The 15,339-nt window shown below is 42.5% G+C and overlaps 1 protein-coding gene across 2 annotated transcripts in view; it reads left to right on the forward strand.

The window, feature by feature from the left end:
• Window positions 1–15,339, forward strand: part of NUCB2 (nucleobindin 2) — a 71,799-nt gene that overhangs the window by 4,422 nt on the left and 52,038 nt on the right. For both annotated transcript variants that reach the window (XM_019519660.1, XM_019519661.1), the window contains exon 2: window positions 13,761–13,904. In XM_019519660.1, the coding sequence (XP_019375205.1) occupies window positions 13,761–13,904 (144 nt within the window). The remainder of the gene's footprint in view (window positions 1–13,760; window positions 13,905–15,339) is intronic.

Below are 15,339 nucleotides of genomic sequence, written 5' to 3' on the forward strand. Positions count from 1 at the left end.
TATTCAGGTGCCAAGAAAAAAAAAAAAAAAAAAAAAGCAGGTGTTCAAATCCTGTAATTCTTTCCCTGCAAGGGTAGGGCTAAGTTCTTGAATAAAGGCTTATGCAATAAAGGCCCTACATGCAGCTTGCTTAGATGCCCCAACACTTTTTGATAGGAGCTCAAATAGTAAATACTATAAGAGACTCAGTTGTTTCAGTTGCGTTCCAGGTGATCATATTTTTATGGTGCTTGATAGCATCTCCTAGCACTATTTGGTATAGCTTTATTTAATAAAACTACATAATGATATATAGAGTGCTGTTAATGTATGTAGGTAGCCCTGAGAACAAGCTGAAACAGTGAAATCAGCTGTTGACTATGATCCTGGCATTGGGAAGGTAGGACAGGGAAGACATAGTGAAAAAATTGGCTGGAGAGGACAAAACAGAAGAAAGTGTAAAACCATGGGCAAAGAATTTTACTGAAAAAAAAGAGGTGGGGGGGAAGGGAGCAGAGGTTGGTGATAGGGGTGCACCAGTAAAGATTTTTTGGCAGACACCAATGGCCGATTATTAAACTGGCCATATTGGCCATTATTGATCTGATTGCTGAAGTGCAGTCCGGCAGCTTGGAGAGCAGAGTCCAGCCAGTAAGTCTTGCGGGGGTGGGGGCAGAGGAAGAAAGAGGCATAGGGGAGGACAGATTGAAACCCCCATAGTGAGGGAAGGAGCAGGGCAGGGGCAGGAGTGGGGAATGGGAGTGGCTCCCTGCACTGTGCACACCCTGAGGGGGAACAGGTACATCTTAGATTTGTGTGGAGGGCGAGGGCAGGCTGCCTGCTGTGGCCTCTTTCCAACAAGTGGGGCTGCGCTCAGGCTGGGTGGTATGGGATGGGCAGCAGCTGCACTGGGAGGGGGTTATGGGGTGGGTTACAGCCACCCCAGAATTTGCCTTAGCCACCTTGTAGCTCCCCCTCCCAGCACCACTGCTGCCCACCCCATCCCTGCTCTGGGCACAGCTCCAGCCCAGTCTCCATGCCAGGAAGAGGCCAGTGCAGCCCTTGGCCCCAGCCTGCAGCATTCCCCTCATGCCTCCCCTGGGGGTGCGTGCAGTGGCAGGAACCACCTTCCTTGTCACCTCCATGGACAAGCCACCCCCCTTCCCTCCTCCACAGGCACAGCTCACCAGGCTGCCAGGCTGCACTCCTGGCATGTTGCAGCTGCATGCGTACGTGTGGCATTTATCTGTGACGTTATCGGCCGCATAGACCAAAAAAAGCTGATTGCCAATAATGTCAGTTTTCCTGTTACTGGTGCCAATACAATATGGACCGATATATCAATGCACCTCTAGATGGTGATAATGCATACAAGGCATCAGAGTAACATTTCTTGAGACTTAGCATGAATATGAATTGCATACAACTTCACAAAATACTTCAGTAAAGGGAGTTATGGATATGTCCTGTCCCAAAGAGCTTACCACTTATATGTGCACACAGATGTACATAGACACCCCCTTACCCTTCCATTCCTGCTGTCTAACTTTACTAAAGGCAAATAGAAGATGACAAGGAGCTGCATGAAATAGTGGGTTTTAAGAAGATATGAGGGAGGAAAGAAAGCTTTCTATTGCGTTCTATTTCAGGCATGATAGTTTTTATAGGCACATCATTTTATATTTAGTTCATAGGCTTTGTACTTCTCCAAAGTACAAAAATAAAATAGCCATAGAATGTTTATGAATATAACCAAGAATGATAGCATCCATAAACCTCCAAGTTGTACTTCTTGCCTGTGTAAATGCTTCTATGTCAGGTTTAGCAGTTGTGCATCAATTATGCTAAAGCGAGAGAGTGCCATTTTCAGGTCATAAACCTGGATTTATGTGCACATTTACAGTGATTGTACAATGTGAAGTTAGAGCTGGGATGCCCCGATTGTATGTTGCTTCTCCAAAAAGATCTGTTGTACTGCTACAAGTAGCCCTTGCTTTCAGGATTAAAGCCATGTTTCCCCCCCCCACTAGCTAATAGTTCATTAAGAAAATGAAGTGGTCAAGTTTAATGCTTCCAGTATTTGGTATTTATTTCATTATAATGTACTAGTGCTGAGTTTACCTTGCTATCTTAGTGTCACCAAAACATTCTTTGGAGCCCCTGAGGATACGGTTAGTAATGATCTTCTGAAGATCATAGCTCTTTACACCTCCAGATATCTAGTCCTGCTTCACTGAAGTCAGAAGGAATTTGTCATTAACTTCAATGGGAGCAGGATCAAAGTTGCTGGTGCACAGAATCTTCTTAGTTTCTGGGTTTGTTTTTTTTTCTGTTCACATAAGCACCATAGTGGTTTCTTCCTTGGCTGAGCATCTCATTCTAGTTCTTTCCTTTTTTATCCTCTCCTGATGACTAACTGCCCAGTAGAGTGTCTTTGTTTTTACGGGAAGCTAGGAGTATTAGCTTTCATTGTGAACTTTAATATATTTGTAATTTTTATGTTACTACTTTTGTAAATAGTTTTTTTTTTTTTGTGTGTGTACTTAAAGCAGAAATCTCTATAGTGCTAGAAGGGTAAACAGATAATGCTTCATTAGTTTGGAAAGATAAAAGCTTTTGAGTTGACATCAAATGCTGATGATTCTTTCTGTAATAAAGTTATTTTATATGCCATTGTTGGCATAGTATTCTGTATATTTCCTTTTTTCCCCTTGTTTTCATATTTGTTCCTTGCTTACAAACTTCAGGCCATGTTCAGTGATTAGCTTAATGATCAGTGCACAAATAGAACATTTCTACCTCAATGCAACTGTTTTAGTTGATTCTCTTGAAAAATGCTGAAAGCATTTGCTGACAAAACAAAGCATATTTTCTTAGCAATTAGTGATTGTGACAGGGGGCTGTCTTGAGGCCTGTCCCATTATCAGCTCACCCACCTGTTTAGGGCAGTCTGCACACCTGACTCACCTGCCACAATTTTGTTGGAATTAAAGAGTTGTTCTTAGCTGGGAGGCTGCCCATTTAATGCCCTGATGCCAAGGGCATGATACATGGCTCCAAACCACCCCTACACCATGTCCTGTGCTTCGCAGATGGCATCACATACAGGTGACATTTCTCTTGGCCCCTTACTGGGCTGAACTCAATCCTGCACCAAGCCTCTCATATACTACCCTTAGTAGGGTCACATTCACTCTGCCCCTTTCTTGGGCCTCAGTCACACTGCCCTACTTTGTATAGCCCTTCAGGACCACCCCACCTCCCTACTCTGTGCACCCCTTCAGGCTTCATTTTTTGCACTCATGGTCCTGATCCCTTGCAGACTTTCAGGCTACCCAATTCAGGCCCTACTCTATGACAGGGTGTCAGGCCTACTGCCCCACACACTGGGTTGATTCCGGCCTCAGGCATCTCAAACTCAGTCTGCTGCCCACTCAGGCCTCAGGTGTCTATCAACATGCCTGGACCCAAAGTCTGTCCCCTTTATGGGGTAACCTACCAGGTCATGGGGACTGAGGCTATATGGCACCCCATCCTTGCCTTTTACTGCAGAAGCACAGGTGTGGCATTTCCTGGAGACTGCCCCACCATACCATCCAACCCCAGCAGGGTGCAGTTTTCAGGTCTTACCCAGGACCAGGAACCTCCTCCATCCCCATAGTTCCTACCCTGACCTCCAGATGTTCCAGGAGCAGGAGATTCCTGGCTGGGGGATGTTATTTCAGCAGCATCCCTGCAGCAACTGCCCATTGTGTTCTCAGGGCCTGGTCTTATACTTAGGCTTCCCAGGCCTCCACCAATCAGGCAGCCTTCTGGGTGCCATGTGACTACCTGATTGGGTCTGCTCCCACCTGCAGGCTGGTCTGCAGCCTGCTCAGGCCCTTAAAGTGGCAGGGCCCAAAGGTGTGCTGCCACAGTGATTAACCCTTGACACGTAATTGTTCTGCTAATGCTTTTCATGAATGAAAGTCTTATCTGTTTCTTTGGCCATGTTTGATTGTACCGTTGCTACTTAAATAAAGAACAAGGGTGCAAACTAGAGGCTTTTCTCTCAATGTAAGATAATTTACAAATGGTTTGTGCGAATCTGTTTAATTAAGTGAGAATTATTCTACTTTTGGTAATTATCTTTCTGGTATCTCTCTCTTGTGGTTAGCACATATACAAAGATGATCAAGAGGCTCTGATGGATCCACAAAGGGGCCTGGGTCTCTTAATATTCAGTGATGTGGCATATAACTAACTGTTACGTTCCTAATCACCATAGAGGAATAAGAAACCCTGAATTAAGGACATGGATATACGAAACAATGCAAACAATTTAAATGTGGTTTAAACCTGAAGTAGAAAGACATGAAAACTGGTTTAAAGCCATCTGCAGTTGTTCAGAAGTGTACTGGGACAATCAAGTGCTATTTTGAACAGGTTCAAAGTTATGTGTGGACACCAGGCATTCTGCAGCATAGGTCTGGTGGGTCAGTCCTCCAGGGATCCCATGCTAGAACTCCTCCCCCCGCCCTTCCAGCCCTCTCCCCATTTTCTCCCCCACTGTTGCAACTGGCTGCACTGGTATGCAGCTCAGACTTTACTTACCTCCCCTTTTCTCTTTCTTTTGTCACTTATTAATGAATAAGCTCCTTTGCACTGTTTGTTCAGTAAAAGCTGTCTTCCTAACTAGCAGCTGTCTCCTCTCTCTACTCAACTGCATCCCTTTATAATGCCTCTTTAATCCTTCAGAACCAAAAAGTGTAGATCCACGCACCCTCTCCCCCCAAATCCTTCTCATCTGCAAGTCAGGCAAGCACACTCCAGACTCTTCCTAGTGCAGGTTGTTGCTATTTATTGAATTCATGTTTAGGAGAGAAGGGAAAGCAGACAAGTGAAGATGCCTCCAGTCATAGGTCACTCATCCTGTGGTATCCCCACAGCATGGATGCAAGCACTCCTCTCTCAGTTGCCTATTGTGAGGTATGCTGGGCTGGGTGCTTACTCCCACGGCATTTTACGCAATTGTGACTCAGTTCCTAATCAGTGACACTTTGGAACAGTTCAGCTGCTAGTTGTGTTTGCACCCTTAGATTCATAGTTGTTAGGGGCTGAAAGGGACCTCACAATATCATCAGGTCTAGCCCCTTGCACTTGGGCAGGAAAGACTGCTGAGGTCAGATGACCCCAGCAAAGTGTGCATCAAGTCATTTTTGACTCATGTTCGTTCTGTGGGCTATCACAATCCCCAGGTCTCTTTTAGTTATGGTGCTGGCAAGTGTAGCACCGCCAGGCCTATAAGTGTGTTGCTGATTATTTCTCCCCAGATGAAGCACTTTACATTTCTCCATGTTAAACATCATCAGGTTTTGATCTGCCCACCTTGCAAACCTGTATCCCCAGCCTGTCCTTCAGCTTGTACAACAGGGGTGGGCAAAATATGGCCCGTGGGCGAGATGTGGTGTGCCAGGCCATTCTATCTGGCCTGCAGGGCCCCTAGAAACTTTAGAAAATTAATATTTATCTGCCCTTGGCTGCCTGTCATGCAGCCCTCGATAGCTTGCCAAAACTCAGTAAGTGGCCCTCTGCCTGAAATAATTGCCTGCACTTTTGTTCAATATCTGAGGACAGCTGGGCATGTAGGAAAGAGAGTCATGAAAGTTGGCATGCTGAGGAGACAGACACCTAAGGCAGCCAACACGTAGACTTGACAGAATTCAATTTTTATCTTTTTATAATTTTGATGGATAATATCAATGTTTATTTTTTAGCATTTATTTTGAGTTTTTATTGATTTAAATTTTCAGGATCGCATGAAATTAGGAGTGACAATTTATTAATTTATTAGTGACAAATGTAACTACAGTAGGACTGCTGCCAGCTGAATGGCAGAGCTGCCATCAGGCCCAGCTCTGCTTGCTTATAGCTCCCTCGTTTGCTTTGTCACTTCCTCTTCCTTTGTTTCCAGTCCCTTGGGGTTTTCGGGAGTTTGTCCAAACTACAGTCAGCACAGTTTTGTAGGACTGCTCCCCCTGTTGTCTCATGCTCCATCAGCCATCATCTTTTTCTTGCGTCCCCTTTCTATACATTTCAGTTATTAACGATGGAAATATTTTTTTCGTTGATTTGAATGTGAGGTGAAATTGATGTTTATCGGTGTTTACCAATTAAAAATGGCATCCTGCCAAACCTATCAGTAGGAAATGCTGAGAGCAGAGGTGAGTGCTTAATATAGCAAAATATTCAGGGGACAAGAACTGGACCCTAGGTCCTGTCTCCCAGGTGAGTGTGTAACCAGGAGTTTGGAGTCGTGCTCACGTGTTCTCTCTCTCCCTATATCAGTGGTTCTCAATCAGGGTTGTAGTTAGGTGTGCAGACATGATTCACCAGATAAACCTAGAGTTTTCACACGGGAATTCACAGTGTCCAAAACATTCTGACCTGTTGGGGTCTTTCTGAGTTCTTTGCAACAAAGAATTGTTCTTATTCCTTTTCTGTATTCGAGCAAAAGAGTAAAAACTAAGAACTAGCATTTTCTGAGGCATGCCACAAGTCTATTGAGAGGTGCCTGGAGTCTAAAAAGGTGGAGAACCACTGCCCTAGATCAAGGAATATTTAATTACTGAGGTAAAATACAACACGGGGGAGTGTGTGTGTGTGTGTGTGTGTGTGTGTGTGTGTGTGTGTGTGTGTGTGTGTGTGTGTGTGTGTGTGTGTGTGTGTGTGTGTGTGTGTGTGTGTGTGTGTGTGTGTGTGGGGGGGTGTGCACATGCGTACCCATCCTCCCAATAGTGTATAGTTTGGGAGATTTGATTTATGTCTACTGAATAATGAAAGCTCACTCCTTTTTGTGTTTTAGTCATAGATGGCTAAGATGATAGAGTTGCATTCATATTTTTTCTGGACTTGAGTAAGGTGGAATAGAAGTAAACTTAAGTGCCTAAAAGGTGACAGGGTTTCGTCCTTTGTCTGTAGCACCCATCACAGCAATGAGGAGCAGAAATCTGACTTCCAAAATGGATTATATGATTTCTTTTTAAAAGGATCATCAGTCAGAAGGGCCATGAAGGCCCATGTTGGTGTCTTTTGACAGAAAAGTATTTAAATAAAAGGTACAACTTTTCTTTTTGCTTAACAGCTTAATGTCAGCTCTTGGTATCAACCTATTTTGTTCTTGCTGTATGTTACACAGTAGAATGGTTTCAGTGATTCATGGTACTGATTTTTCCCAATCTGAGCACTGATTCATATCTTAGTCACCAGCTCTTATGTATGCAATGTTGATAAACATAAGCTTGGGCTGTGACATGTCTATGCCAGATGACTGTTTTCACTTTGTTAGTTGTTCTGCAAAGCATGTTTCTAACTTTTAAAGCACAATTCGGGTGCCTCAAAATACTCAAAAGCAACTGAGTGCCTCAAAATTTCCCTGGAAACCAGCTATTAAAATGTAGAATTTTGCAAAGTGAGGACATTCCTGTAGGTTTCCTATTGATCCATGGCAGGCCTCTGACAAGTTTTAACTCTTCGTGGTACCCACATGTTATAGGCTTTGGCTAGACTATTAACACAAGTACTGCAATGAGGGCAAGTCACTTAAAAATGTAAAGTGCCTGATCCATGAATCCCTGATCCCCTTCTTTTGATGGGAAAATACCAGAACATCTGGTTTTCAGAAGGCAGATGAGAGGGAAAGGGAGGGAGGGGGGAATCGGATCAAATGTTATCTGATAGCTATTTAAATTGCAGAAGATGGAATTTTCGAGAGAACCTAACTTGCTTAACTACACAAGACCCACTAGACTAAATCGCCAGACTAAAAATGACCTACTGAGCATCCTATTTAAAATGCCTTTAGAACCTGAAAAGAGTTCTCAGGTTCATGGGTATATATCCACAAACTCTTTTTATCAGGCATGATTTGTACTAACAATATGTGCATCCACAGAATGAACTGGCGGTATAAATCTGAGAGGTTGTGTTGCACGAGCAGCTACTTAAAGGTACACGCATTCATAAATGAATCTGAATTTCAGTTGTTGATGCAAAAATACATGTGAAAATCTTGTGGGTATCATGCCGAAGTGTATGTGCATTAGAGGCAGCCCTTCTTGAAAAACTGGATTCAATTATTTACTCTTATACTGTCTTTCCCATATAGGCTGTGTTGGCAGTAAACAATTGTAAGATTCATCAAGGTCCTGTTACACTCTAAGGTATTTTAGCAAAAATTGCCAACAAAGGAAGCAAATAGAACCCAGATTTCCATTTGTTACTGTAAATGTCTGGATAATGCCTGTCAAGCCTCGTTTCTCTTTGTTTCAGTGCACTGCAGATTAGGCTAGTAATTGTACCAAGTAATTGTATAGATGTGCATCTAGCATTTTAGGTGCTTAAAAGGCTGTACAAAGCAGGTGTGAAAAGGTCCCCATGTAGCAAACTATAGGCCATATTCTGATCTGAGATACAGCAATGTAAATCCAAATTCCACTAACTTTGATTACATTGATATAGTTGAGGGACAAATCTGCCTCTGTTTGTTTTGTTTTTGTTCTTCAGTGTTCCTGAATAGTTAAAGCTAACATGGTTCAAATGTCTCTGATTTCAGTGCTCAACCTGAGATATTTGGCCTAATTTCCAAAGCTTCTGAGCACCCTCCCATGATATTAGTTGCAACTGTGGAAAGAAGTGTCTGGATAAATAAACAGTACACACCAACAATCAAGGTCAGTGATGAAACTTGTTCAGCCTTTGTGATTTCCCCAAGGCTAAGGAGTGAGTCAGTGGCAGAACCAGAAATAGAGCTTGATTTCCTGGCTTCCAATCTCATGTTCCTCCCATGTAAGGAAACTTTAGTCAGGTTCACACAGAATCAGTATTAGTAAATTGGGTGTTTGCAGCTTTTGAGAAATATAACATATGACCACTTACGTAGAATGGAAACTAATGTTATGCTTGTATTGCTAAACATGCATTTGTATATTTGAAAACATCTTGGAGCAAGCTAAGTGTATTTCTGTTCAGAGGTCCAAATTGTGTGCTTTACCATAGAAAATGTGTTTTCTTTCAGTGAAAAAATAAAAATACACATTTCTTTATAACCTTAAAAAAATTCAAATGATGCATTAGAGCAGCATTGGCCAACTGTAGCACAGATGCTACAGGTTGCATGGGCAGCCTGTGTGTGTGGCATGAGGCAGATTGGGAAGGGACAGGCAGGCTGCAAAGTAGTAGGATAGGGGGTGGAAAGCAGAGTATCAGATCAGGTGCAGAGCAGAAAGCAGAGCAGCAGTTGGTCAGGGAGTACAGGCCAGGGAGAAGAAAGCTGCGCGGCAGACTGAGTAAGGGAGAAGGATTGAAGTGGCACTTGGGCAGGGTGTGAGGCTAATTTGTGGCACACCTGCCAAAAAGGTTGGCCCATATTGCATTAGAGCGCATTAGAGGTCCTTTGGCTGTCATAAGCTTTTGCTTGTCTTTAGCTTATGGTCATGGCTTTTCCTAGGATTCCTACTCCCTTGTTCCATTCTGCTTGTCCAGTTCAGCAGGCTGCTCTGAAAGTGCATTTGGAGAGTTTTTTCAGGGATGTGGTTTCTGCAGTTTGACTGTGGTTCTGTCTATTAACCGAGGTTGCTTGCCAGCACTGCTGTCTTGTCTAGAGCTGGTTTCAGAGTGGATTGCAGAAATACAGCTCTTATTCTGGTTTGTCGTTAAGATATGCTAGGCTGGATTAAACTCTACGTTTAACAAGCACCCAACCTCATTTAATGCTTTGTTGTCTTTTTCTTCCGAAAAGTGGGGAAAAAAAGTTTCTTCCCAATGACTGTACATCACTGTACTTTAGCAGTTAACCCTCCCCCAACTCCCCTTCAAACATTTTAGTTCCATATGTGTAGGCTTGGCAGAATTCCATTTTTATTTTTTAATAATTTCAGTGCCTAAAATTGATGTTTATTTTTCAGTATTTATTTAGATTTGTATCCATTGAAAAGATTTGGGATTATATACAATTCAGGATGTGGGGTGCAGACAATTTAATAATGACAGTATACTGTTATTAGCTTTATAAAATTGTAGGTCAAAAATCAACACATCAACATTTAGTGATAAAAAAATCAACACTTATCAACATTTAGTGATAAAAATCGAATCCTGCCAGGCCTACATATATGTTATTAATATACCTTCTCCCATCTTTGAGGATTTTTTAATGGCATTTTCCTCTAACTGAAATCAAACATGCAACCAATTTTTAATGTGGATTAAAGCAGCAGGAGTTGTAAAAATTATGATACATAGTCCTGGTTTCATTTTGTAGCGTGGACTGGATTATGCTTATCCCCAGGATCCCTGACACTATATTTGTAACGAAGAGTAAAGCAGTGATTCTCAACTGGGCTTCTTTGAGATCCTTTTAAGGATCCTGGGGGGGCGGTGTGCGCAAAGAGGTAAGCATGTGCAGGGGGGCCAGGCAAGGGGAGGAGGAGCAAGGAGGCAGTAGTAGGCAATTGTCAATCCTTCTGGATCATGGTGTATGCATGAGAAGTCACCAGGACCTTTGACACGTGCCTACACAGGAATACAGAAGAATGGAGGCTGTCCAGACTTCCTATCTTCCCTTTAGACCCTTAAGGCAGAATCCAAAGGCCAGACTGAGTCTGGGTGTCTGGTGGCTTGATAGCTGTAGTTAGATATGTGCCTGGGAATCTAACCTGGTTGTCCCCCTGGCAGACACGGAATCTACCACTGAAAGTTTGCAATAAATTAGTTTTTGAAATAGGGTGATGCTAAATTCAGAAAAGTTATGGAGGGGTGCCTAGAGTCTCAAAAGGTTGAGAACCATTGGTCTAAGGCAGTGGTGCCCAACTTTTTCCCCCTTGGGCCAGATGGATGGTGCTCAATCTGTCTGTGGGCTGGATTCGGCCAGTGGGCCCAATTCAGCTCACAGGATGGTGAAGTGGGGCCCAATTCAACTAGATTGTGGGGGAGTGTGGGATGGAGGGGTCAGAGAACAGCCCAGCTGTGACTGGGCCCTACGGAGGAAGGAGGCATGGCCCAGCTCTGACCTGGCTGCATGGGAGGGACATGGCATTGCCCTGATGCAGTCCCTTGGAGCTTGGGAACATGGCAGTGGGGAGGCGTGGCAATTTTATTTGCCACTGCCCCTGCCATTAAGTTTGCTGACCTGTGGGAAGCCCCGTGGGCCAGATGCCATGGCTCCGCAGGGCCACATTTGGCCTGTGGGCTGGGGGATGAGAATCCCTGGGCTGAGGGGCTGTTGCTGTTATGAGTAAAAAAGTATCTCTTTAATCAGTCACTGCATTGTTATCTGAAATACTTGCAGCAAATGTGGTTCAGGTCTTTGCACTTTCTTTTCATTAACTGAACCAATTTGGTACATTTAGACTTATTTTGCTGCCTGCCCATGTTTGTATGTGGGAGATGTATCCCATGGTACCTCAGCAGGAGAATAATGTGATAGGAGAACATATCTAAGGAGAGGCGCTAGTAATGCAGAGAGCAGTGAAGTTTAGGAGGAAGAAAGGCCAGGCAGCAAGGTGGCACAGACCAACATACCAGATCCTTTCAACATAGGACAGCAAGATAGCAAAGTGGTAACAGGAAGACAGATGTGCCTATGTAGGTGGCTGTTGGCATAGGCAACATACTGTTAATTATTGTTGTGCTAAACAGATATTGTAACCACTAACTGGTTACAAAACTGCTCAGTGGAGCTGTATTTGGGCTGGGTCACAGAGCAGTTGTTCTACCCTGACTGGTGATCATTTTCTTGGGGATGAGCCAGAATGATCCAGTTCAGGTTGAAGAAAGGCTGCGACAAGGATCTGGCTAAAGGTGAAGCATCTGGCTGCTGGACTGTAGTGTGGCACGGCACAGCGTGGCCGAAGCCTTCCACTGCTTGCTTGCACCATAGGCTGGATCCAGTGGCTCTGCAGGCCAGATTTAGTCTGTGGGCCGTACGTTGCTGACCCCTGGTCTAATACACATGAAGAACAGGAGGGGAAATTAACTGCAGATCTGCCTGTCTTAGAACTACCTTTTGTGTAGTTCTGATACCAGTTTATTATTTGTTTCCCCCCTTACTGAGTACAATCCTATTGGAACATGTACTGCTATGTACCTGCTTACTCGCACCTCATGCACAAGAATATTCTAGTGTCAAAGGTTGCTGAGTACTGATGCATATGAATGGTTGTCTGCTAGACCATCACATTTAAGAAGGTTGGTAGAAACATTTGACTTGATAGTTACTATAAGACTCTGAGATTCATTTCCAAATTATTTTCTTGAGATCAGGAAGCTGGGCAGAGAGCACTTCAAAATAATTTTGATCACCTTAATGACTGCATATTTTTGTAAGATCACAACATTTTAGTCTCTGATGTTAAGTCATGAACTCCATCATGCAATAGCTCTACAAACTCAGCACAGGCCACTTGTTTTAGAAGCTGTCAGCTCTTTGCAGAGGGCTAGAAATTAGCTCACTGATTCCAGCAGGTCAATTCCATTTTGTTTTTGAAGGAGGCAGCGAGGATTTTTTTGCGGGGGGAGGTGATATTTTAATTGTAATATGGAAAAAAAGTGTCAAGTTGGAGTTGCAGGCATCAACACTAGTTATTTAATGATTTTAACATTGCTATTTTCATTTAGCTTGTCACTTAAGAGCCATCTAAGGTCAGGCAAAAGCATGAAGGTCTTATGGGTGCTTCATTTTACATCCAAGAAAATTGGCATTGCATGCTCTAATTCTAGCTCATCTCATAAAGATTTGCTGTCACTGGATCTCAATACTTTGTGATAGAATTAACTGCATGGCTAGCTAAATCACTTGTACAGAAATTGCCCTTGTAACAAATACGCTTCTTTTTGTCTGTCTCACTCTACATTCATGACATGCTTATATCTCTTTTTTTGATTTACCTAAGCTAATTATGCACTGACAATATTACATCAATATTTCCAAAGTCATCTGTATCACTGACCTAGCAATGAAATCTGCAGATATTTCATCATTAGCAGCTGAGCTCTGAAATGAGTAAGTGTCCAAGAGCTGCTTCTGCAGAATATAAGACTTTGCCTTTTAAAGATAATAGCCAAAATATTTAAGGACCAGCCTACAGTACCAGTTATTGACAGCCTCGGGCGACTATGGCTTTTTTCCCTATTGATCAGGGGAGAACAGCTGGGGAGAGAGAATCTTTATTCCAAAATAGGCAAACATGCCACATCTCTAATATCTGATGCATCTCCCCTTGATATCATTGTTTTTTTTTATTTCATTAGTTGTAGCATCAGGTCTTTTTTAATGCTAATTGATTTTGTGCATCTGTAAAACATCTAAAATCAGTGTCAATTTGCTAAATATTCTTTCATCCCAAACTATTCTACAGAGTTAAAATACATTGCAATAGAATACCAGCTTTTTTAGAGCATCTTCATTTACACATGTAGAAGCCAATATAGTAATCTTTGTAATGCCCTATTCCTGTCCTGACTGTGGTTAAAGTATTAGTTACATTACAAACACAGGCAGTGTAGTATTATTTCCACTTTTGTTGAGGCCTACATATAATAACAAGCTACTTCTTCTATTACATTTTTAAAGTCTTTGTACTGTATTTGTGTTTAACCCTATTGGGTTCTTGATAGCAACAGAACAGGTAATTGGTGAGTTATTATTAGTGCATACAGGCATGCTTGTTTGTACTGAATATTACAGCACAATAGCTTAGTTGATACTTAGTTTTATGAGTTATATTTTTGATCTTTTATTTCAGATGAGGTGGACAGCTGTCATAGTACAACAGTGTGTTCTGCTGGTGACATACCTCCTAATTACTTTGGAAGCAGTGCCTATAGACATAGACAAGACAAAAGTGAAAGGAGAACCCCATGTAGAAGGAGAGAAAATAGAAAACCCAGTAAGTAAATTAATTTTAGTAAATGAAAATCATGTATTATGGTTTTAGTGCTTTCCATCTTGAAATGTAAATGCCTTTTTGTTGGAGTTACATATGGAGAGAAAAATAGTCAAATTCTGCACGTCCATGTGGGTATCAAAATCTCAGGTTTAGGCATTTAATATTTGCTTCAGATTCCTTGCTCAGATAGGACTAGCAAGGTAACTAAGGCAGTGCGCACAGCTTCTGATGGGATGAATTGCCGTTGTTTAACATACTCAGTCCACTGGGAGATGTTTATCTTTAAAAGAAGTTTTTACCCATTTATCTTTGCTGAGATGAACACAACTCCTAATTTGGTTTTCTAAAGTGGATGACAGAAGGTTAGATTAAGTGAACACAGATTTTTTTCAGACACTGAATTTTCTTGGTAACAAAAGCACAATGTCTGTGAATGCAGTAGGTAATCATGTCAAAGAGACGGAGTTAAGATTGTGTGTGCACTAAAGCGGAAAATGAATTTTTGTCCAAAGTGTATGTAACAGTTTTTAAACAATAATATTATTTGATGCTCACTGCACAGCAAAGTACTGCTTTCATACACAAAATCTTGGAAAGGGCTCATTCTGTTCCCAAAACGGTTTCAGTACCAGCAATCTGGACTTCTGTGAATTGTTCTCTTTGCTGAAAACTCATAGGGAAAATAATGGATGTAAATATAGCCTGATGCTACAAGAACTTCGTCCAGCTTGTGAAAACGCCCCTTTTTCACAATCTGGATTGTCTGTTAAACCCCCAGCAATGCAGTTCTGATACCTTGCACTTCCATTAGGTTCTCCCAGTCTGATTTACTTGATATTTAGAAGGCAAGCAGGGTATTGGACTCGCATTCCTTGTGGTTGCTTCTTTCAACTTTGGACGTGGTGGAGGGAGGGAGGGGGAGAGAGAGAGATTTTTTTGACTTTGTAAATCTCTATTATACAAATATTAAAAACAAATGGTGCAGGTTCAAAGTGTGTGGCCCTCCCAGGGGTCGATGATCATGAAACACTTGGCAGTGACAAAAAACACCAAGTCACTGGAGTTTGAAACCGGCTCTCCCATGCCCCTCGACAAGCTGTCTGTCTTCCTTGCAGAGGGCCCCCTTGATGGCCCAGCACTGGACAAGGATGTCTGCATTTTGCTGCAAAGTGAAGTATCCAGATTCACATGAACCTGGACCAGGAAGTGGAAGAGGCGGAAGATGTGGAGGGTGTCATTGGAATCAGCTGAGAGGGAGAGAGAGAGGTGGGGGGAGGTGTGGGTGAAAGAGAAAGAGAAGAATATTGGGTAAATGTATCAAGTGGAAACTCAAAGCGTTTTTCCTCCTTGGGGGAACTAAAAGGATTTACAGAATTCTGAATCGCTTTGGCTTATTTGTCTAACAGGTGAATTATAAAAGCTCTCACAGTCTATT

Source organism: Gavialis gangeticus, unplaced genomic scaffold, assembly GCF_001723915.1.
Source record: "Gavialis gangeticus isolate Ggan-Ray unplaced genomic scaffold, GavGan_comp1, whole genome shotgun sequence".
NCBI classification, from domain to species: Eukaryota; Metazoa; Chordata; order Crocodylia; family Gavialidae; genus Gavialis; species Gavialis gangeticus.